The sequence below is a fragment of the Phalangium opilio genome, unplaced genomic scaffold (assembly GCF_054372755.1).
Source record: "Phalangium opilio isolate 3A_F unplaced genomic scaffold, DU_Popi_V2 ptg000390l_1, whole genome shotgun sequence".
In the NCBI taxonomy this organism is placed as follows: Eukaryota; Metazoa; Arthropoda; class Arachnida; order Opiliones; family Phalangiidae; genus Phalangium; species Phalangium opilio.
Window position 1 is genome coordinate 1,411,172 of NW_028324234.1, and position 24,798 is coordinate 1,435,969.

General features: G+C 37.2%; 1 protein-coding gene across 1 annotated transcript; it reads left to right on the forward strand.

The window, feature by feature from the left end:
* Window positions 1–1,529: 1,529 nt before the first annotated feature.
* On the forward strand, window positions 1,530–23,304 carry LOC149594197 (transmembrane anterior posterior transformation protein 1 homolog). Its single transcript, XM_089861323.1, has 12 exons — window positions 1,530–2,032; window positions 2,101–2,231; window positions 5,879–6,000; window positions 8,194–8,383; window positions 10,649–10,784; window positions 15,376–15,473; window positions 16,928–17,078; window positions 18,090–18,199; window positions 19,236–19,295; window positions 19,378–19,523; window positions 20,512–20,652; window positions 22,881–23,304. The coding sequence occupies exons 1-12, from the start codon at window positions 1,585–1,587 to the stop codon at window positions 23,233–23,235; spliced, it is 2,088 nt and encodes a 695-aa protein (XP_089717449.1). The 5' UTR covers window positions 1,530–1,584; the 3' UTR covers window positions 23,236–23,304.
* The last annotated feature ends 1,494 nt before the right edge of the window (window positions 23,305–24,798 follow it).

The window sequence follows — 24,798 nt, forward strand, 5'->3', positions numbered from 1 at the left end:
ACTTCTCGAATTCAAAAACTAGTCCAAGCAATTAATAAACTGGTTTTGGACCAGAGGAAGTGTGCTATTTCCCAGGCTGACCTGAACCTTGATATCACGGTCAGGGCCGGAAATAAGCACAGTACACTGAACATTGTCTAATAAAATTTTAAAATGTCCTATAATTTTTTAAAAACTAAGGGAGTCACTGGACATTTTGACCAATAAATTTTCCGAAGTTTTGATAGTTAACTATGAAGATACAGCACACTCCAGTGGAATGTGTCCTTTAAATGTTCCAGTCAAAGGGGGGATCACTGGACACATGTCCTAAAAGAAATTTTTCTTATTTCCAATTCTGATCATGGTGGTAGTCAATCCCATAGATATGTTATATGAACACCCTTTATAGTTTTACTATATCTATGGTCAAAAACGGATTTATGTACTAAGAACGTCGGATCGTAGCTTTAGCCTCTAGTACCATCCTCGCATACTTTATTGAGAAACTTCGTCTGCTTATATTTTGACTCCACCCACAAATTCTGTATATAGCGACTTCTAGAGATCGAAAATGTCATTCTTATCTCTATTTTCATGGTTAATTTTTTTTTTCCAAATTGCTATATACAGAATTTGTGGGTGGAGTCAAAATATAAGCAGACGAAGTTTCTCAATAAAGTATGCGAGGATGGGTAGCGAATTTGCTACCTTCAACGTTCTTCTTACATAAATCCGTTTTTGCTATGGTCAATCCTTGTTAGTCAGCAGCTTTCGTCTTCGAGCGCGTGATCAAGTAGGCTATGAATGGTCCTAAGGAGAAGTGTAAAAAATATTTTTATATCCCTGACTGGCTGTGCATGGCCAATCTAGATATGTTAATAGACAGGACCAATGATCCTTTCCATATTTATTTTTCTACTCGTCCCACTACCAACTCCCTAAACTCCTTGAGGGCTCCTAGACATGGTGGTCTCTATTCAAAATCCAAAATCAGCGTGGGAAATATGGCGGTGGCACAGGGCAAATGACTAATACGAAAATTCAAGGGTAACCAGAGTCCAGACATAAACTCAAGTAATTTAATTATCCACTTCTTTAGTTTAGCAGACCACGTGTTCTGGTCAACCATTATGGACCAGTTCATTTATTCCAGGGGTCGCGGGCGAAATTTCAGTTTAAAAAAAAACTTATTTCCCACCCTGGCTATGACTGCTCCCGAGTCCCAACTTGTCCCAAGGAGAAGTTTAATCAAAGAGAGTATAGGGGAGGAGTTGAAGCTCCCCCGCTCCACAAGGCTAAATTACAATGTTTCCCCTATTATATACTAGTGGTACGAGGGAGTTTCCGGCTCAGTCGCGCCACCTACGATACCATTTAATGTCTCAAACGGAAATGTCTCGGTACTGGGCATTGAAGATGTGCGGTAGAAAAGAGCAACCAGATTATCCCCTCTTTCCACTCCTCTCCTAAACTCTCTTTGGTTTAATAAATATTCTTATTTCCCAGATTGGCTTTACACGGCCAACTCATTTACCTAATTTAGATAATCCAAGTTGGCCATGGCCAATGCGATTAGAGTAATAATAAATATTATATTTTTTAATGTTGATGTATTTTTTATCTTTATTAATAATGAATTCTGTTGACGAAAAAAACATAATGGAAACGAGTAAAGACATAGCCGAGGCACTTTCCGAAGCTATTGCCAAAAACAAATCGAAAGAGCAAAGTACGGACTGTACGCTGTTGAATGATAAGCCGGAATCTGAAATTTCTAGCCAAGGCTTAAGTGACAATTCTACAAAACCCACCACGGAATCAACTGAAAGATTAAGTCACATAAAAGATGTTTTTGAAAGTAGTTCCAAAAAAGACGGTACAGAAAATCGCGAAAGAGTGTCCAATGTCTTTAAAGTACCAACTTCGCTTGAGTTTGAAGCTAAAGAACAGAAAATTCCGTTCAAAAGTTCAAGTAGTAGCCCAAAGAAATCAGAAGGCAAAGATGGGTTTGAGTCCCATAAGAGGCCTAGAATAGATTCACCTTCATCTAGTAAGTCTAAATCTTAATTAATTAATGGTTAATTAGCATAATTAATTGCAATGCAATTTATTTGAAAGAGTTTTCGCTGTATGATTATGTTTATGGCGAACTACGCAGAGGTTATATGCTGGAGAACGATGAACAGCGGTATGCTGAACGGAGAGAGAAATTTTATGTTTTCATGAAGATTCCTAGAGAACTTGAAAAGGTTTGATTTTGCCTTTAATCCACCTTATTCCCTTTCGCCGGGATTCATGGGGGCGAGTAACGGGAAGAAATTCGTCTGTCGTCTGCTACAAAAGCCAAAAATATGTGCTGTAGCGGACGACAGACGAATTTCCTTATTCCCTTTCGCCGGAAGTTAGGCTTAGCTCGGGATTCATGGGAGCGAGTAACGGGAAGAAATTCGTCTGTCGTCTGCTACAAAAGCCAAAAATATGTACTGTAGCGGACGACAGACGAATTTCCTTATTCCCTTTCGCTGGAAGTTAGGCTTAGCTCGGGATTCATGGGGGCGAGTAACGGGAAGAAATTCGTCTGTCGTCTGCTACTAAAGCCAAAAATATGTACTGTAGCGGACGACAGACGAATTTCCTTATTCCCTTTCGCCGGAAGTTAGGCTTAGCTCGGGATTCATGGGAGCGAGTAACGGGAAGAAATTCGTCTGTCGTCTGCTACAAAAGCCAAAAATATGTACTGTAGCGGACGATAGACGAATTTCCTTATTCCCTTTCGCTGGAAGTTAGGCTTAGCTCGGGATTCATGGGGGCGAGTAACGGGAAGAAATTCGTCTGTCGTCTGCTACTAAAGCCAAAAATATGTACTGTAGCGGACGACAGACCAATTTCCTTATTCCCTTTCGCCGGAAGTTAGGCTTAGCTCGGGATTCATGGGGGTGAGTAACGGGAAGAAATTCGTCCGTCGTCTGCTACAAAAGCCAAAAATATGTACTGTAGCGGACGACAGACCAATTTCCTTATTCCCTTTCGCCAGAAGTTAGGCTTAGCTCGGGATTCATGGGGCGGGGGTGAGTAACGGGAAGAAATTCGTCTGTCGTCTGCTACAAAAGCCAAAAATATGTACTGTAGCGGACGACAGACCAATTTCCTTATTCCCTTTCGCCGGAAGTTAGGCTTAGCTCGGGATTCATGGGGGTGAGTAACGGGAAGAAATTCGTCTGTCGTCTGCTACAAAAGCCAAAAATATGTACTGTAGCAGACGACAGACGAATTTCCTTATTCCCTTTCGCCGGAAGTTAGGCTTAGGTCGGGATTCATGGAATCATGGGGGTGAATAACGGGAAGAAATTCGTCCCACCGGATTTTTATGGGTTTATTTGAAAAAAAACCTAGCCCACCGGGTTTTTATGGGTTTTATTAAAAGAAAACCTAGCCCACCGGGTTTTTATGGGTTTTATTAAAAGAAAACCTAGCCCACCGGGTTTTTATGGGTTTTTTTTAAAAACCTAGCCCACCGGGTTTTTATGTTTTTTTTAAAAAACCTAGCCCACCGGGTTTTTATGGGTGTTATTAAAAAAACAAACCTAGCCCACCAGGTTTTATGGGTTTTATTAAAAAACCTAGCCCTCCGGGTTTTATGGGTTTTATTAAAAAAAAAGCTACCACACTGGGTTTTTATGGGTTTTATTAAAAAAAACCTAGCCCACCGGGTTTTATGGGTTTTGTTAAAAAAAACCTAGCCCACCGGGTTTTATGGGTTTTGTTAAAAAAAACCTACCACACCGGGTTTTTATGGGTTTTATTAAAAAAACCTAGCCCACCGGGTTTTATGGGTTTTATTAAAAAAAACCTACCACACCGGGTTTTTATGGGTTTTATTAAAAACAAACCTAGCCCACCGGGTTTTTATGGGTTTTATTAAAAAAAACCTACCACACCGGGTTTTTATGGGTTTTATTAAAAACAAACCTAGCTCACCAGGTTTTTATGGGTTTTATTAAAAAAACCTAGCCCACCGGGTTTTTATGGGTTTTATTAAAAAAACCTAGCCCACCGGGTTTTTATGGGTTTTATTAAAAAAAACCTAGCCCACGGGGTTTTTATGGGTTTTATTAAAAAAAACCTAGCCCACGGCGTTTTTATGGGTTTTATTAAAAAAAAACCTAGCCCACGGGGTTTTTATGGGTTTTATTAAAAAAAAACCCAGCCCATGGGGTTTTTATGGGTTTTATTAAAAAAAACCCAGCCCATGGGGTTTTTATGGGTTTTATTAAAAAAAACCCAGCTCATGGGGTTTTTATGGGTTTTATTAAAAAAAACCCAGCTCATGGGGTTTTTATGGGTTTTATTAAAAAAAACCCAGCTCATGGGGTTTTTATGGGTTTTATTAAAAAAAAACCCAGCCCATGGGGTTTTTATGGGTTTTATTAAAAAAAACCCCAGCCCATGGGGTTTTTATGGGTTTTATTAAAAAAACCCAGCCCACCGGGTTTTTATGGGTTTTATTAAAAAAAAACCCAGCCCACCGGGTTTTTATGGGTTTTATTAAAAAAAAACCCAGCCCACCGGGTTTTTATGGGTTTTATTAAAAAAAACCCAGCCCACCGGGTTTTTATGGGTTTTATTAAAGAAAAACCCAGCCCATGGGGTTTTTATGGGTTTTATTAAAGAAAAACCCAGCCCATGGGGTTTTTATGGGTTTTATTAAAGAAAAACCCAGCCCATGGGGTTTTTATGGGTTTTATTAAAGAAAAACCCAGCCCATGGGGTTTTTATGGGTTTTATTAAAGAAAAACCCAGCCCATGGGGTTTTTATGGGTTTTATTAAAGAAAAACCCAGCCCATGGGGTTTTTATGGGTTTTATTAAAGAAAAACCCAGCCCATGGGGTTTTTATGGGTTTTATTAAAGAAAAACCCAGCCCATGGGGTTTTTATGGGTTTTATTAAAGAAAAACCCAGCCCACCGGGTTTTTATGGGTTTTATTAAAGAAAAACCCAGCCCACCGGGTTTTTATGGGTTTTATTAAAGAAACACCTAGCCCACCGGGTTTTTATGGGTTTTATTAAAGAAACACCTAGCCCACCGGGTTTTATGGGTTTTATAAATAAACACCTAGCCCACCGGGTTTTATGGGTTTTATTAAAAAAACCTAGCCCACCGGGTTTTATTGGATATTATAAAGTCCCAGCCCACCGGGTTTTATTGGATACATCATCAAAATTGAAGTAATCAGGGTTTTATTAAAGGGAGGGTGAAGTAGAAAATCGAGTGATTTTTATCGATTTTTCTACTAATTATAAGACCAGTCTGCATAGTCAAACATCCAGGAAATACAGACTCCGAATGATTTTAAGATTCAAATTAGGTTCAGATTTTAAGGATAATTTTAAAGAAGGACCTCCAACCAATCGCGTAACGCCCTGCCTTTTTATTAAGAAAATTCTCGTGGCACGTTCCATGTCTCGCGCCACGATTATCACGTCGCGCGCCTAATTTTATCAAATCTCGTGATGAATTTCATTCGACACGGAACGTGCCACGAGAATTTTGTTAATTAAAAGGCAGGGCGTTACGCGATTGGTCGGAGGGGCTTCTTTAAAATTATCCTTAAAATCTGAACCTAATTTGAATTTTAATATCATTCGGAGTCTGTATTTCCTGAATGTTTTACTACGCAGACTGGTCTAATAATTGGAAGAAGAATCGATAAAAAATCACTTGATTTTCCACTTCACCCTCCCTTTAACTGGGATTTTATGTTGAGTAAAACCCAATGAAACCCCTGGGTTTTTTGGGCAGGTTTTTTTTTTAATTCGAACCCTGTTCTTGGTTATATATATTTATATATTTATGTTAAGAGACATTTTCATGTATATTATTTCTTTACATTTCAGTTCATTTTATATGGTTTTTTCCAATGCGCAGATGCGTTCCTATTTGTTTTTACCTTCCTACCGTTACGTTTTATGCTCTCTTTATGGTTCCTTTTATCGAGGTCGATGAAATTTTTCATCAGGTAAATATTTCCTACCAATCCACGTGACAATATTCGCGATTCGTGTGCCAAGGCTTAGGGCGAAAGCTTTTTAACTGATAAATCCCGGTCAAATGAGGTGTCGTCTGCTTTAGCATCAAAACGTTTCAATCCAATCAAATCCAATCAATCTGGGTAATAGGAATATTTTTCAAACTCGTCCTTGGGACCAGTGACCCTCTCCATTGTGTCCGAAGTGATAAACTGGTCCTTGAATCTGTACCCCTCTTTGTTTTTCTTTAGATTTGCAATTAATAAAAATGGTCCAGCCATTTAATAATAATCTGGTCCTTGGACTTGTCCTCCCTTAGGTTTTCTTTAGATTACAATTAATAAACTGGTCCCAAGGACCAGAAACCCCCACTTCTTGAATTTGAAACTGGTCCAGCCATTTAATAATAATCTGGTCCTTGGATTTGTCCTCCCTTAGGTTTTCCTTAAGATTTGCAATTAACAAACTGGTCCTGAGGAGCAGTAACCACCAGTTCTGGAATTTAAAAACTGGTCCAAGCAATTAATAAATTAGTTTTGGACCAGAGGAAGTTTGCTATTTTTCAGACTCATCACAAAAATTAAGCCTTGGCACACGCATCGAGAATAATGTAGATAATATCAAAAGTGTATAGACATAGAAACAAAAAGTATCCTACACTTCGTTAATTGAAACTTTCTGGCGCCGTGAAATATGAGAAGCCCTAACTCCTTTGTCCCCCCCCCCACCAGAATAGTGTCGACCCCCCCTCTGCTCATAAATTAGCAGTACTAAAAAGTAATGCTTGGATCGCCAGCATTATGCAACTTTTCCTATAAAACTATAATGTCAAGGAGCTCTTTCCTGATTGGTTAAAGGGAATCAGAAGCTTCGTTAGAAAAACCTCTGATTTATATAACAAAAGATAGAATTAATTTCTGTGAATTGAAAAATATCAAGCTTTTAATTCTCCCATTTCTGGTTGTTTGGCCGCAATATGCATTTTTGAAAATGCTTCATATGAGATGATTTGAAATCCCCATTTTATGAAAGGCTAAAACGTTTCCCCGTCGGGTGACGTCACAGATATATTTTTCACGTGAGATGGAGCCACTCTCTCCGCTATCAGACCCAGAGTTTAGACTGGCGAGAAGCAGGGTTGTCTAAAATATAAAGGGTGGCTATGATAAAGCTAACAAAGTTTTACTCTTTTTTAGTCTCCATTTTGTCAGATTGATTGAGTTAAATTTAGAATTTAATTAGGGGTGAAATTTATAAAAGCCCAAATGGGATCATTGAAAAATGTTATCTTTGATAGTATACATTTTATTATCACTGATTTAAATCATGATTTAAATCAAGCGATTTTTTTAAAAAAATCATTTGATTAAAATCAAGAATATATTTTTATTTTTAAAAAATGTTTTCTAAGATTCCAAGGAGTATTTTAAGTAACTCGAGAAGAAACTTAATTAGAAAAGACCTAAAATTAAAAATAATCGTGGTTTTGGTATATTTCAATGTATGTTTTTCCCAGAACTCCAGTTTGTCTTGCTGGAAAGGCTAGGAAATGAAATAGAGGTCAAGCTAGTCTTTTTATACAAGCATTTGAATAGTAATAATATCAAATAGCTGCTTAAATGTCATGATTATTTTGCTTTTGCTTAATTTTGACTCAAAAGTTTTCATGTTGGTAATTTACTATCTATTAGTTCAATAAAAATCAAAAAAATCAAATAAATCAATTAAAATCAAAAAAATCCGATTTAAATCAAAAAAATCGATTTTTTTGATTTTTTTGAAAAAATCAAAAAAATCGCCAACCCTGGCGAGAAGCTTGAGAGTCGAGACGCGTATAGGATTCCCGCGCTTTTTTTCCCCACGTCATAGTGATGTCATCAAACGGGCGAACAAGCTCGACAAGACAAAATTATTGATATATCGAAACTGATTTTTCGTGATTTGGTTCAATGGATTTTAAAAATAGAAACTTTGGTTCAATTATATTAAAAACTTGATATTTTGAAAGTAGGGGACTTGAAAGTGTAACATAATACCACTTTCGTCGTAAAATATGATATGAAATTGTAAATTCGCACTCCCTTTAATTCGTGTAGGAAATTGCTAATGAAGTGTAGGCTACTTTTTGTTTTTATGCCTATATACTTTTGATTATTAAATATTAACTTTAATTTTAATTTTAGCTTTAATTTAAATTCGCCGTGTCATTCAGCGAGAAAAATCTTACAACCAGCGGAAATCTGTGATTTGTTAAAAGGAATTATCCTTATAGTAGTCAGTATTATGATGTTATCGGTCGATACATCTATGCTGTACCATATCGTTAAAAGTCAATCAGTCATTAAGTTGTACATATTTTTTAACATGCTGGAGGTAAGAGTTAATTTTCATATTTATAAAGGGTGTTCGAAAAAAGGTTGGTGGGACCGAAGTATAGGGGGCGAGTTCTATGGTTGATTTTGAGTTTAAAATGTTCTTTGATTGGAATTAGAGGTGTATAGTTAACGGTTTCTATAGACCTTTTCACAGGTAGAGCGAGGGTTAAGGCCTGTCCAGACTGACACATTTTGCGAGTTCGTTTCTTCGCTTTGCTTGTTTGCAAGATCGCGCTACTGTCCACATTGGGTTTTCGCTACTTTGCGTCCTCACCTCGCGAAGATACAAATTTCTTGCGACTAGGCCAAGAATTTCGCGTCTTCGCGAGAAAAGCACCAATCACAGACGAGAGGAAGGCAGGGGGCGATTAGTTTCGTTTTTCTCTTTGGACAACGTCGATGGAGAAGGGCAGATGGCGCAATGATTGCTCAATTTTTATTGGCTCTCAGAATGGGAAAAGCAAAATTTTTGCTTGTATCTGAACAGAAGTGCAAATGTTTTTCGTGATCTTTGCGAAGATGCGAATAGACGAAGGCGCGAACACGCGAGCGCGAACTCAATGTGGACAAAGCTTAAGGGCTCTAACTTATTCGCGAGTATTTGAGGCTCTAACTTAGTCGCGAGCATTTGGGGCTCTAACTTAGTCGCGAGTATTTGGGGCTCTAACTTAGTCGCGAGTATTTGGGGCTCTAACTTATTCGCGAGTATTTGGGGCTCTTAACTTATTCGCGAGTATTTGGGGCTCTTAACTTATTCGCGAGTATTTGGGGCTCTTAACTTATTCGCGAGTATTTGGGGCTCTAACTTATTCGCGAGTATTTTGGGGCTCAAACTTATTCGCGAGTATTTGGGGCTCTAACTTATTCGCGAGTATTTGGGGCTCAAACTTATTCGCGAGTATTTGGGGCTCAAACTTATTCGCGAGTATTTGGGGCTCAAACTTATTCGCGAGTATTTGGGGCTCTAACTTATTCGCGACTAATATGGGCCTCAAACTTATTCGCGAGTATTTGGGGCTCAAACTTATTCGCGAGTATTTGGGGCTCAAACTTATTCGCGAGTATTTGGGGCTCTAACTTATTCGCGAGTATTTGGGGCTCTAACTTATTCGCGAGTATTTGGGGCTCTAACTTATTCGCGAGTATTTGGGGCTCTAACTTATTCGCGAGTATTTGGGGCTCTAACTTATTCGCGAGTATTTGGGCTCTAACTTATTCGCGAGTATTTGGGGCTCTAACTTATTCGCGAGTATTTGGGGCTCTAACTTATTCGCGAGTATTTGGGGCTCTAACTTATTCGCGACTAATATGGGCCTCTAACTTATTCGCGAGTATTTGGGGCTCAAACTTATTCGCGAGTATTTGGGGCTCAAACTTATTCGCGTGTATTTTGGGGCTCTAACTTATTCGCGAGTATTTTGGGGCTCTAACTTATTCGCGAGTATTTTGGGGCTCTAACTTATTCGCGAGTATTTTGGGGCTCTAACTTATTCGCGAGTATTTTGGGGCTCTAACTTATTCGCGAGTATTTTGGGGCTCTAACTTATTCGCGAGTATTTTGGGGCTCTAACTTATTCGCGAGTATTTTGGGGCTCTAACTTATTCGCGAGTATTTTGGGGCTCTAACTTAATCGCGAGTATTTTGGGGCTCTAACTTAATCGCGAGTATTTTGGGGCTCTAACTTAATCGCGAGTATTTTGGGGCTCTAACTTAATCGCGAGTATTTTGGGGCTCTAACTTAATCGCGAGTATTTTGGGGCTCTAACTTAATCGCGAGTATTTTGGGGCTCTAACTTAATCGCGTGTATTTTGGGGCTCTAACTTATTCGCGAGTATTTTGGGGCTCTAACTTATTCGCGAGTATTTTGGGGCTCTAACTTATTCGCGAGTATTTTGGGGCTCTAACTTATTCGCGAGTATTTTGGGGCTCTAACTTATTCGCGAGTATTTTGGGGCTCTAACTTATTCGCGAGTATTTTGGGGCTCTAACTTATTCGCGAGTATTTTGGGGCTCTAACTTATTCGCGAGTATTTTGGGGCTCTAACTTATTCGCGAGTATTTTGGGGCTCTAACTTATTCGCGATAAATTTTGTAGTAAACGTTTACCAAACTCTCCAATCTTAGCTTGCTTAGGGTGGCCGTTAGGTCAAAATGTCCTTGAACATTTTCTACTTTAAATTGATTTCCAATTGAATCCACTATACTTCGGTCTTACCATCCTGTATATCCCGTAATGTATTAATTAAACGCGTTAATTTTAGATAGCGGATAGACTCTTTTCGTCCTTTGGTCAAGATATTTTAGACGCGCTGTTTTGGACAGCGACTGAACCTCGCGGAAGGAAGAGAGAACATTTAGGCCTTTTACCCCACTTAATGATGGCCATTGGTTACGTTTGTATCCTTTTAAAACCATATTTTCAAAAGGGTTAAAAAAACCTGGGCCACCTGGTTTTATTTTATTGTTGGTTTTATTTGGGGTTTTTTTATGGGTTTTATTTGGGGTTTTTTATGGGTTTTATTTGGGGTTTTTTAATGGGTTTTATTTGGGGTTCTTTTATGGGTTTTATTTGGGGTTTTTTATGGGTTTTATTTGGGTTTTTTTATGGGTTTTATTTGGGTTTTTTTATGGGTTTTATTTGGGCTTTTTATGGGTTTTATTTGGGGTTTTTTATGGGTTTTTGGGCGTTTTTCCTTTGTTTATTTTGGTTTTTTTTCCAAGGTTTTATTTTGGTTTTTTTCTAGGTTAAAGTGGGTTTTTTCTCTGGGGTTTTTTTGGGTTTTTTCTCTGGGGTTTTTTTTTGGGTTTTTTCTCTGGGGTTTTTTTTTGGGTTTTTTCTCTGGGGTTTTTTTGGGTTTTTTTCTTGGGTTTTATTTGGGGTTTTTTTCTTGGGTTTTATTAGGGGTTTTTTTGGGGGGGGGGGTCTTCCTGGGTTTATTTTGGTTTTTTTTTCTAGGTTTTATTTCGGTTTTTTCTCTGGGGGTTTTTTTTTTGCTTTTTCGGGGTTTTATTTTGGTTTTTTCGGGGTTTTGATCTAGGTTTTATTCCGTTTATTTTTTTGGGTTTTTGTGTTTTATATCTGTAGCAGTTGCGTTCATGGTAGACATTTTCATTCAAAAGTAACTGCTTAGTAAAAAAAAAGTCTTAAAATGTTGCTTAAAAAAAAAACCAAATACTATTAAATAAAACCCTTGAAGTTGAAGCAACATTTACAAATATCCTTAAAATGAAATTATTCTTGCATTCAAATTGAAGATCTTAGTGATCAGGGTTTTATTTAGTGGGTTTTTTTATGGTGTGTAAAACCCAATAAAACCCCTGGGGTTTTTTTTAAAAAAAAATTTGAACCCTAATTTTCAAAATCAGCAATAAGAAGGAAATTGCTTAAAGTAAGTGGTGGTGATTTCAGAATTCATAGCCACCTTAATGTTGGTTGATTCCGTTTGATATTATGGTGCATTACGTCAAACCATAAGTTATATGTTCCGTTCCATAAGTATGACACTACTTATTTAAACTAGCCCTTGGGACCACGGACCAGTGACCCCCTAGTGTCCGAAATAATAAACTAGCCTCCGGACTGGTCCCAGCCTTTGTTCTCCTATAGAATTGCAATTAATAAACTGGTCCCGAGGACCAGTAACCCCCACTTATTGCAATTAATAAACTGGTCCCGAGGACCAGTAACCCCCACTTATTGAATTTCAAAACTGGTCCAAGCAATTAATAAACTGGTCTCCCAACTGGTCCCAGCCTTCGTTCTCCTATAGAATTGCAGTTAATAAACTGGTCCCGAGGACCAGTAACCCCATGCACTTTTTGAATTTGAAAACTAGTCCAAGCAATTAATAAACTGCTCTCCGGACTGGTTCCCGCCTTTGTTCTCCTATTGATTTGCAATTAATAAACTGGTCCCGAGGACCAGTAACCCCCACTTATTGAATTTCAAAACTGGTCCAAGCAATTAATAAACTGGTCTCCGGACTGGTCCCAGCCTTTGTTCTCCTATAGAATTGCAATTAATAAACTGGTCCCGAGGACCAGTAACCCCCACTTCTTGAATTTAAAAACTAGTCCAAGCAATTAATAAACTGGTCTCCGGACTGGTTCCCGCCTTTGTTCTCCCATAGATTTGCAATAAATAAACTGGTCCCGAGGACCAGTAACCCCCACTTATTGAATTTAAAAACTAGTCCAAGCAATTAATAAACTGGTCTCCGGACTGGTCCCAGCCTTTGTTCTCCTATTGATTTGCTATTAAAAAACTGGTCCCGAGGACCAGCAACCCCCACTTCTTGAATTTAAAAACTAGTCCAAGCAATTAATAAACTGGTCCCGAGGACCAGTAACCCCCACTTCTTGAATTAAAAAACTAGTCCAATCAATTAATAAACTGGTCTCCAGAATGGTCCCAGCCTTTGTTATCCTATAGAATTGCAATTAAAAAACTGGTCCCGAGGACCAGCAACCCCCCACTTCTTGAATTTAAAAACTAGTCCAAGCAATTAATAAACTGGTCCCGAGGACCAGTAACCCCCACTTCTTGAATTAAAAAACTAGTCCAATCAATTAATAAACTGGTCTCCAGAATGGTCCCAGCCTTTGTTATCCTATAGAATTGCAATTAAAAAACTGGTCCCGAGGACCAGCAACCCCCCACTTCTTGAATTTAAAAACTAGTCCAAACAGTTAACAAACTGGTCTCCAGAATGGTCCCAGCCTTTGTTTTCCTATAGAAATGCAATTAATAAACTGGTCCTGAGGACCAGTAATCCCCACTTCTTGAATTTAAAAACTAGTCCAGCAACTAATAAACTGGTTTTGAACCATAGGAAGTGTGCTATTTCCCAGACTGCTCGAGATAACTAGTTCGAGGGAAAACGACTAAAGCGAGGCAATTTGAAGTCCTACACTCGGTGCTGTTAAAGGGATAGAATCGATCTTTTGACCACTAATGAAAAGCTTTCATTTTTTTAAATCAGATAGAACCTAAAATTACGTTTTCAAAAATATATATATATTGATAGTTTTAATAACTTAACTATTTTTAATTAGTTTTTAAAATTATAATTTTTGGGCACCGTTCCGATCACTGCCCCCTCTACAGTCGTTTGGGAAAAACACGAGCGAAACACCTACATTACCCCCGCTACCCTCCTCTCACACGGAAATATGGTAGATTTACTCCTAAAAGTAGTTTTCATACTATTCTGCATTTTCGCCCCATTAATATTTTTAATTTCGATACGGGGATGCTTTGAAAGTTATAAAGGAAGGTAAATAGTTTCACTGTAATTTTGGTGTTCAAAGTAATAGTTTTACAAGGTTTAATTACAAATAAAAATGTGTAGAAGCTTAGATTAGGGCCATTAGGCTAAAATAAAGCCATACCATTATAGACTAATGGCACCCCATGTTATTTCCCCATAGAGCTTAATACAGTCGAAGGCAGAGAGCTGCCATTACTCTATTATCAAAAACGGATTTATGGGATAAGAACGTCGGAGTTAGCGAATTTACTCCCCATCCTCGCATACTTTATTGAGAAACTTCGTCTGCTTATATTTTGACTCCACCCACAAATTCTGTATATAGCTACTTCTAGACTCTAGCGATCGAATTTGTGGGTGGAATCAAAATATAAGCAGACGAAGTTTCTCAATAAAGTATGCGAGGATGGTACTAGAGGCTAAAGCTACGATCCGACGTTCTTATCCCATAAATCCGTTTTTGCTATTATATATGGAAGCTAAGCCTTTGCCAAAATAGCGTAAAAATGTGGTGTTTTGGACATTACTTGTGACAATTTTGACAAATCGCTATCATCCTTACTCTACAACGTAACCAAGAGTTACGAGAACAAAGGATAATAAATATGAAAATTCAGAATTATGTTTACAATCGTCTTCTTAAATATGCGCTGCTTCCCCAGTACAAAAAGTAACAAAAAATCCTACTGCAGAAGCTAAAATCGGTGGAAGCATTCCAGTTTTTATTTTGTCGCCATCTATGATGGGACAAAATATTACGGACATCCATTTATGAGACATAAAACGGAAAATTAGCTCCGCCTTCGTCGTCGCATTTTTTCGTCGTCAGCTCCGCCTTCGTCGTCGTCTCGCCTTCGCCCTCTTTAAACTACTGCCCTATCACAAGCGACTTTGTCGCCATCTATGATGGAGTCAAAATATTACGGAGCGGCGCGTGGGTTCGAGCCCAACTGCGGGAGATTTTATTATTTTCTTTAAAAATAGTTATTAAATTATTTAAATATTTACATAATTTCACTCAGTAAAAATTTAATTGAATATTCATGTAAATTCACTCATTATTTTACGAAGAAAAACTATTAAAACTAAATATTATTTTTGTCGCCAACTACTGCCCTATCACAAGCGACTTTGTCGCCATCTATGATGGAGTCAAAATATTACGGAGCGGCGGTTTTTGAAATAATTATCCTTTGCTATTATATCAATATGGAGTTCATTATACATTGCTAAAATACATTAGAAAGCGCGACAAAATTGTAAGGGTTTCACTCGGAACCCCTTGTTTCCCTACCAATAGGATCGCATCCCGTTGTGACGAAACAACGGGGATAAACAAGTTGGCGGGTGCCCATTAATAGTTTAAATTTTTAAACTTATAACGTTCTTTTTCCGTAATTAAAATCTTTTTTCAGACTTTTTACGTACACCACATAATTTTAGGCATACTTTTTTATATGTAACCAAATGCAGTTTATACTAGATGGAAAAACTTGGTTCTATCCCTTTAATTAATTTCGCAGGGCTTCCATCTAGGTCCTATTTAGTCTGCATTACTAAGCCTTTGACAGCATGTCGCTTTACCTCGAATCTATGACCTACTTCAATCACTTCATGAACAAGCTCCTGTTTGTAACCATTGACAAACTTATGGAATGAACATATCACTTATGAACTTATGATATTGATAAGTGTATTTTCCTTAACATAGTTATCAGTTTTACATACTTTACTAGTACTCTTTCAAGCAACAACTCTAAATGTTGCGATTAACTCTCAAAACAAGGCGCTGTTGACGATTATGATGTCAAACAATGTAAATTACTAATTACCTAATTAATTAGTTTCCTGATTTGAAATAATGCATTCAGCCTCCCTTTAAATTAAGGGATAATGAAGTAGAAAAATGATTTTTGTTTAAATATGTGTGAAAACATTAGGATGGGAGTTATCAATTTTATCCTAATGTTTTTAATGACCAGTAACCCCCTGTTTTGTGACTTTAAAAACTGGTCCCGAGGACTATTATCCCTTGTTACTGATTTTAAAAACTGGTCCAAGGAATTAATAAACTGGTCCCGAGGACTATTAACCTTAATGCTGATTTTAAAAACTGGTCCAAGCAATTAATAAACTGGTCCCGAGGACTATTAACCTTAATGCTGATTTTAAAAACTGGTCCAAGCAATTAATAAACTGGTCCCGAGGACTATTAACCTTAATGCTGATTTTAAAAACTGGTCCAAGCAATTAATAAACTGGTCCCGAGGACTATTAACCTTAATGCTGATTTTAAAAACTGGTCCAAGCAATTAATAAACTGGTCCCGAAGACCAGTAACCCCCACTTCAGGAATTTAAAAAATGGTCCAAAAAATTTTAAAACTGGTCCCAAAGACCAGTAACCCCTACTGAATTTTAAAACTGGTCAAAGAATTTAATAAGCTGGTCCCTAGAGGCTAGAACCAGTAACTCCCAAAGCTGAATTTAAAAACTGGTCCAAGCGATTTATACAATTGTTATTAAACCCGAAGATGTGAGCCATTTCCCTGAATACGTTTTTAACAGGATGATTGCATTATTTCACCCAGACCAAAAGTATATATATATATAAAAACAAAAAGTACACTTCATTAACAATTCCCTAGCTGCCTGAAATAAGCAAATTAACTACCATCCTCTAAATTAAAACCTACAGGAACTAACCAATCAGGGAAGAGCTTTTTGACGTCATAAGGTTATAGAAAGTAGTAGTAACATGATGCTGGCGATCCAAACTTGTTTATTTTTGGTACTAGAGCTAGCATCTAAGCACTACTTTATTAGCCTATTCACTTGACGGTTTGTTCCCTGTGCTACGGTCGCGAAGGTAATCATACGCAGAGAGGGGGTCATAGAAAGTAGTACATGATGCTAGCTATCTAAACTTGTTAATTTTTGGTACTAGAGCTAGCATCTGAGCACTACTTTATTAGCCTATTCACTTGACGGTTTGTTCCCTGTGCTACGGTCGCGAAGAGGGGGGGGGGGTCACAGAAAGTAGTACATGATGCTAGCTATCCAAACTTGTTAATTTTTGGTACTAGAGATAGCATCTGAGCACTACTTTATTAGCCTATTCACTTGACGGTTTGTTCCCTGTGCCACGGTCTGCAAGCTTTCAATTATGAAGTGTAGAATACTTTTGGTTTTTATATCTATATACTTTTGGTCAGACTATTGATATATAATTTTTAACTATAATTTTTATTTTAATTAAGAATTATTTTAGTTTGTAGAATTAAAAGGGATGGTGTTCAAGAAGTTTGAAAAGAAAAACTTATTTCAAATGTCTTGCAGCGATGTTCGAGAAAGGTTTCATTACTTGATTTTGCTTTTGATTGTCGTCGTGCAAACCATGAAAGAATATAATTGGACTGAGGGTAAGTCTTCATAGCTCCTCCCGTTTTTTACGAAAATACAGGGGGGGGGACGTAAAAGGATACCGGGCTATTCCACTTCTCCTCAGTCGGAAAATATGTCTAATTTTCGTCATTCGCGTCGCGCCGACGTGAGATTTTTGAGAACCAATGAGATGATTGCTGGTTGTAATTTAGAGGCGGGGATTAACTCCGGACCTACTAGACGTTTGGATTGGAGTTAAAGCTGGAAATGTGGCGAGTTTATACCTTCTCCCTACTAAACTAGATATCGCTTCTTGACAACTTTGGATCGACTCATTTAGATCAGTTAAAATTTTGAGTCAGTAAAAATTGGTCAGTGATCAATTATTAAAGGGAATGAGAAGCTTCGTTTGAAAAACTTCTGATTTATATAACAAAAGATAGAAATAATTTCTGTGAATTCCAAAATATCAAGCTTTTAATTGACTCCGACTTCAGGTTATTTTGCAATATGCATTTGAAAATGCTTCATATCAAATGATTTGAAATCCACTTTTTATGAAAGGCTAAAACGTTTCCCGTATGCTGACGTCACAGATATATTTTTCACGTCAGATGGTGCCACTCTCTCTGCTATCAGACCCATAGTTTAGACTGGCGAGAAGCTCGAGACGCGTATAGGATTCCCGCGCTTTTTTTCCCCACGTCATAGTGACGTCATCAAACGGGCGAACAAGCTCGACAAGACAAAATTATTGATATGTTGAAACTGCATAAGTTTTCGTGATTTTTTTCAATGGATTTTAAAAATAGAAACTTTGGTTCAATTATATTAAAAACTTGATATTTTGAAAGTAGAGACTTGAAACTGTAACATAATACCACTTTCTTTGTAAAATATGATATGAAATTGTACTTGCGCATTCCCTTTAAATACTAATTTGGTCATTCAAATATTTGGTTTTTTTTTAATATAATTTCTTTATTTCCGGTTTTTTTTAGCGGTTCTTTTATGTGACATTTTAACAAAATTGTAATATTTCTATTTAGAACATTTTTGGGTATTACTTCCGGACATTATTTTGGTACTGATAGCGGAAATGCTTGTTGACTGGGTTAAACACGCTTTCATCACTAGGTTTAACGAAATCTCTTACGAAGTAAGTAATGATTTTAAATCGAGGATTCGAACGTTCGTCATTTTAAACTACGGGATTTCATGATTTTTGAGCTGAGATTTTAAAAATCCTGATATCTTGTTCGAGACTTAGAATAAGATTTCGAGATTTAGTGGGATATTTTGTAACTGCAGAAGATTTCAGGATGTAAGCTTTTTTGTAATGAGATGCGGGTTTTTTTATGAGATACCGTTTTTTTTAATGAGATGCCGTTTTTTTTTAATGAGATGCCGTTTTTTTAATGAGATACCGTTTTTTAATGAGATGCCGTTTTTTTAATGAGATGCCGTTTTTTTAATGAGATGCCGTTTTTTTAATGAGATGCCGTTTTTTTAATGAGATGCCGTTTTTTTAATGAGATGCCGTTTTTTTAATGAGATGCCGGTTTTTTTAATGAGATGCGGATTTTTTTAATGAGATGCCGTTTTTTTAATGAGATGCCGTTTTTTTAATGAGATGCCGTTTTTTTAATGAGATGCCGTTTTTTTAATGAGATGCCGTTTTTTTAATGAGATGCCGTTTTTTTAATGAGATGCCGTTTTTTTAATGAGATGCCGGTTTTTTTAATGAGATGCGGATTTTTTTAATGAGATGCGGATTTTTTTTAATGAGATGCGGATTTTTTTAATGAGATGCCGTTTTTTTAATGAGATGCCGTTTTTTTAATGAGATGCCGTTTTTTTTAATGAGATGCCGTTTTTTTAATGAGATGCCGTTTTTTTAATGAGATGCCGTTTTTTTAATGAGATGCCGTTTTTTTTATGAGATGCCGTTTTTTTAACGAGATGCCTTTTTTTTTAATGAGATGCGGTTTTTTTAACGAGATGCCGTTTTTTTTTAATGAGATGCAAGATTTTAATGAGATCACGGGATTCTGAGAGTGAGGTTGAACTTTGAGATTACGACATTTTAGGGAAAGATTTCTAACGAAATGTACAGGGTTTTGACAAACGTTCGACCCCTCGTTCCAAATTGTACATTAATACTCTTAAATTAACCAAAATGAACATCTTTATAGGTATATAGAGACTATACAGTTAGTTTGGCATACGATTTGGCAAGCAGCAAACTGAAAAATGTAAACTTAGCATAATTTATTGTAGGCCTTGGTTAAAAGCTTTACCATATATATATATATATATATATTGCGATATTTGCAGGCATACTCTGACCATTCGGATCTAGTCTCGCGTAGAATGGCCTTTATACCATTGCCACTCGGAGCTCTGGTCTTTCGCGTCATGGTTGGATCCGTAACCATCAGTGGCTTTGGTGGAATCCTATGCTTAATTTTACTGTACTTGTGGTAGGTATGATTTCCGTTTAACATTAGTCCAGTAGGCAAAGTTGACTCATGGCGCTTGGCTATGGTCACTTTTATAAAGTGATAATGTATGATACATCGTACAAGAAAAAGTATATAGATATAAAAACGAAAAGTATCCTACATTTCGTTAATTGAAACTTGGTCCCTTTGTCCCCCACCCCCAGAATATTTTCGACCCCCTTCCCTCTGCTGCGAATGATTACCTTCCCTCTACGTGGCACAGGGAACAAGACGTTCCGTGAATAGGCTCATAAAGTAGTGCCAAAATTTATTGTTGGATCGCCAGCATCATGTACTACTTTCTATGAGGCCCCCTCTGCGTATGATTACCTTCCCTCTACGTGGCACAGGGAACAAGCCGTTCCGTGAATAGGCTCACAAAGTAGTACCAAAAATGAATGTTTGGATCGCCAGCATCATGTACTACTTTCTATTACTACCCCCCTCCGCGTATGATTATCTTCCCTCTGCAGGGCACAGGGAACAAGCCATACAGTGAATAGGCTCATAAAGTAGTACCAAATATTAATGTTTGGATCGCCAGCATCATGTTACTACTACTTTCTATAAACCTATGACGTCAATTGGCTCTTCCCTAATTTGTTGCTCCCTGTAGGGGGTTAATTTAGAGGAGGGCAGGCGCACATTGTAGCAGATGCTAGCTCTAGTACCAAAAATTAACGTTTGGATCGCCAGCATCATGTTAGTAGTACTTTCTCTAAACCTATTTCCCTGATTGGTTATTTCCTTTAGGGGGTTAATTTAGAGGAGGGTAGTTAATTTGCTTATTTCAGTTTACATGTCGTCTACAGTTAACCAAAGGCAGCAAAGGAATTGTTAATGAAGTGTAGGCTACTTTTTGTTTTTATTTATATGTACTTTTGTATGTATGACGAATTTTTGAATTGTAGCAATATGTCACGTGACATATCGAAATGTTAATTAATTTTTGGTGAATTTACTTTAGCCTAGTGGCTATGAAAATACTGAATAACATCATCCTCTTGGGCAAAGCTTGCGATCTCATTGATGAACATAGACAGACGTTAAGAGAAAAGTTGCCCCAACCACGACAGACTAGCAGCTTGCCTCCAAGCAGACATAACAGGTGATTAATTAACTTTTTTAAACCAAGTTCTGCAATAGCAGGGCCCACAGAGGTCCTGTAATACCTCTAAAATCCAATAGTTTTTCAAAAGGTCTTGTAATATCTCTAAAATCCAATAGTTTTGCAAAAGGTCTTGTAATACCTCTAAAATCCAATAGTTTTTCAAAAGGTCCAGTAAAATCCAATAGTTTTGCAAAAGGTCCAGTAAAATCCTATATTTTTGCCAAAAGTCCTATAAAATCCTATAGTTTTGCAAAAAGTCCTATAAAATCCTATATTTTTGCCAAAAGTCCTATAAAATCCTATATTTTTGCCAAAAGTCCTATAAAATCCTATATTTTTGCCAAAAGTCCTATAAAATCCTATATTTTTGCCAAAAGTCCTATAAAATCCTATATTTTTGCCAAAAGTCCTATAAAATCCTATATTTTTGCCAAAAGTCCTATAAAATCCTATATTTTTGCCAAAAGTCCTATAAAATCCTATAGTTTTGCAAAACGTCCTATAAAATCCTATAGTTTTGCAAAACGTCCTATAAAATCCTATAGTTTTGCAAAAAGTTCTATAAAATCCTATAGTTTTGCAAAAAGTTCTATAAAATCCTATAGTTTTGCAAAAGGTTCTATAAAATCCTATAGTTTTGCAAAAGGCTCTATAATATCCTATAGCATTGCAAAAAGTCCTATAATTCTGGAAAAAAGTAGTATAAAATCATATAATTCTGGAAAAAAGTAGTATAAAATCATATAATTCTGGAAAAAAGTAGTATAAAATCATATAATTCTGGAAAAAAGTAGTATAAAATCATATAATTCTGGAAAAAAGTAGTATAAAATCATATAATTCTGGAAAAAAGTAGTATAAAATCATATAATTCTGGAAAAAAGTAGTATAAAATCATATAATTCTGGAAAAAAAGTCCTTTAAATACCTATAATTCTGGAAAAAAAGTCCTATATAATCCTATAATTCTGGAAAAAAGTCCTGTATAATCCTATAATTCTGGATTAAAAAAGTCCTATATAATCCTATAATTCTGGAAAAAAAGTCCTTTATAATCCTATAATTCTGGAAAAAAAAGTCTTATATAATCCAATATTTTCATGAAAAATTACCCTTAATACCAAAAACGGATTTATGTACTAAGAACGTCGGATCATAGCTTAAGCCTCTAGTAGTACCGTGACCGTCCTCGCATACTTTATTGAGAAACTTCGTCTGCTTAAAATTTGACTCCACCCACAAATTTTGTATATAGAGACTCCTAGTGGTCGAAAATGTCATTATTATCTCTATTTTCGTGGTCAAATAAGTTTTTATTTTTTTTTTCCGAAATTGTGCCAGTGTTAAAAAAGCAAAGTGGACAGCAATACGATATAACTCCCGATTTAGTGGAATTAAGCTTTAAAATTAAGAATATATATAATTGATGATTCTTTAAATATTTTCTTTAAGTATCTGAAATAGGCAAGAATAAGGCCGATAGATGGCGAGCGCGAGTTTTGAAATTATAAGCCACTCCCCTTAAAACATACAAAATAGTCGAGGATGGGTAGAGAATTTGCTACATACAACGTTCTCCTTACATAAATCCGTTTTTGTTAATACCAAATGTGGATGAGAGGGAAAGTATGACAATGGTTATTGAGCCTGTGTTAAAAAACGCGGACATCAAAGTTTCGCCAATAACTATTTAGTTTGCTAGTGCCTGATGGACTTGCAAACTCGCGACTGAAAGTAGTTCAGACATTTATGCTCCTTGGTTTAACCAAAACCCACTCGATCACGCGAATCACGATGCAAGCTGCTCGCGCTATAGCTAAATTACCGAGATTTGTTTTAAACGTATCTAGTTTTATGTGCTCTTCTATTGCTTCGATAACCTTACTTAAATCCATATTATACCTTCAAATACCTTTTAAAACATTACCAGCTACTCTGTCCTGACTACAAACACAAATCGAGGAAGTTCTAGCATACACAATAGCAGACGACGGTAACCGCGCAACCGCGAATTAACACAAGACCAATTTTAAGGGAGTGAACAGGCCCAGTATAGCTACGCCAATAAAACAGTCAACTACGGCGAAACTCTGATGACTCGCGACTTTTGGCCATTTTCATGTACTTTTCCTCTCATCCACTTTTGATAATACCTATAAATATTTCGAAGGAAATTCGGCAGGGGCCCTGTATTGAATAGTTACGTTTCTATATCTTAATTTCAGTATGGAAAATTTACGATCGGCCAAAAATAACGAAACAAAAAGCGTCCCTCATTCCCCTAACGTTAGTTTATCGTCAAGTTTACAAGACATCTCAGCGCAGGCTGAAATTCTTCAAGAGAACATGGAGCCAAAACCAATATTCAACAACAGCACCGTCAGCATAAACAGCCTGGGCCTGACCGAACCCTCGGCCTTGTCAAACATTGCCAAAACAAACGCGTCATTCGACGAGTATTTGAAAATTGCCCGATTAACCAATCAGATGATTGATAGAAGGGTTTCCTTTGACGACAGACCAATAACACGCGTTCAGAAAATAGACGAAGCCTCTTATAATACTAGTCAAGACATCTAATTAATTTAATTGTAATTAAATGTAATTGTGTAAATTGACTGAAAGAGAATTAAAAAAGTTTGGCCGAGGCTTAATGCGATATTTTTAGCTGACAAATCCGGGTCGAATGATGCGTCGTCTGCTTCACAGTAGAAAAGGGTCAATATTTTCTACTGTGAAGCTGACGACGACTCATTATTTGGACCCAGTTCAGCCTGGGCCGAGGCTTAACGCGCTATTTTTAGCTGACAATCCGGGTCAAATGATGCGTCGTCTGCTTCACAGTAGAAAAGGGTCAATACTCAATATTTTTACTGTGAAGCTGACGACGACTCATTATTTTGACCTGATCAGCTTAATGCACTATTTTTAGCTTACAAATCCAGGCCAATTGATGCGTCGTCTGCTTCACAGTAGAAACGGGCCAATATTTTCTACTGTGAAGCTGATGACTCATTATTTTGACCCGGGCTCAACCCGGGCCGAGGCTTAACGCGCTATTTTTATCTGACAAATCCGGGCAGGGCCGGAATTAAGAAAAAATTCTTATAGGAGATCTGTCCAGTGATCCCCCCTTTGACTGGAAAATTTATAGACCATGCCCAGTGTCCTGTGCTTATTTCCGGCCCTGAATCAGGTCAAAATGATGCGTCGTCTGCTTCGCAGAGGAAACTATTTTCTACTGTGAACTTAAAGCAGACTTCGTCACTTAGAATAATTTTGACCCAGATCAGTGTGGACGGTGGACCGAGGCTTAAAGTGCGATTTTTAGCTGACAAATCCAGGTCAGGCTGTGAAATAAGCATAATTTTTAAACTAGTCCTTGGGACCAGTGACCCCCTAGTTTCCGAAATAATAAACTGGTCTCCAGACTGGTCCCCACCCTTGTTCTCCTATAGATTTGCAATTAATAAACTAGTCATTGGGACCAGTGACCCTAACGTTTTGAATAAAAAAAGTGGTCCAAGCTATTAATAAACTGGTTTTTTACCTGTAAACCTGTCTTATTTCCTAGCCTGATCCAGGTCTAGATGATGCGTCATCTGCTTCACAGAAGTATATGGGGTATGAAATAACAATTTTTTAAAACTTTACATTAGGCCAGCGACCCAGGGCTGGAAATAGGAAAAATGTCTTATAGGACATGTGTCCAGTGATCCCCCCTTTGACTGGAAAATTTATAGGACAATGCCCACTGAAGTGTGCACCAATAGTGTCGCATCTTCATAGTCAAGCTACCAAAAATTTGAAAAATTTATTGGTCAAAACGTCCAGTAACCCCATTAGTTATTAAAAAAATTATGGCACATTTTAGATTTTTTGGTTTCGACTTAGAGTAAAGCAAACGACGCATCGTTTTGACCAAAATTTGAGGGAATCAGGCTAAGAAATAAGGATTTTTTTGTAACTGGTCATATGGCCGGTAGAACCAAAGCATTTTTAATAAAAAACCTGGACATTGGTCACTGTTAATGGTGAATACTTGCAACGCTTTTGATTGCTAATTAAGTGGTCACAGGGCAAGTAGACCCCAAGCAATTAATTTTTAAACTGGATATTTGTCGAGGGACCGGCTTACCATCT

What these genes read in the sequence shown, in the direction of transcription:
- LOC149594197 (XM_089861323.1), top strand. Translation starts at nt 1,585, where the DNA reads ATGTTGATGTATTTTTTATCTTTATTAATAATGAATTCTGTTGACGAA. An exon ending in CGATTATGATGTCAAACAAT is followed by an intron (nt 15,474 to 16,927) that starts GTAAATTACTAA and finishes GAATTATTTTAG; the next exon opens with TTTGTAGAATTAAAAGGGAT. An exon ending in AGAATATAATTGGACTGAGG is followed by an intron (nt 17,079 to 18,089) that starts GTAAGTCTTCAT and finishes ATTTCTATTTAG; the next exon opens with AACATTTTTGGGTATTACTT.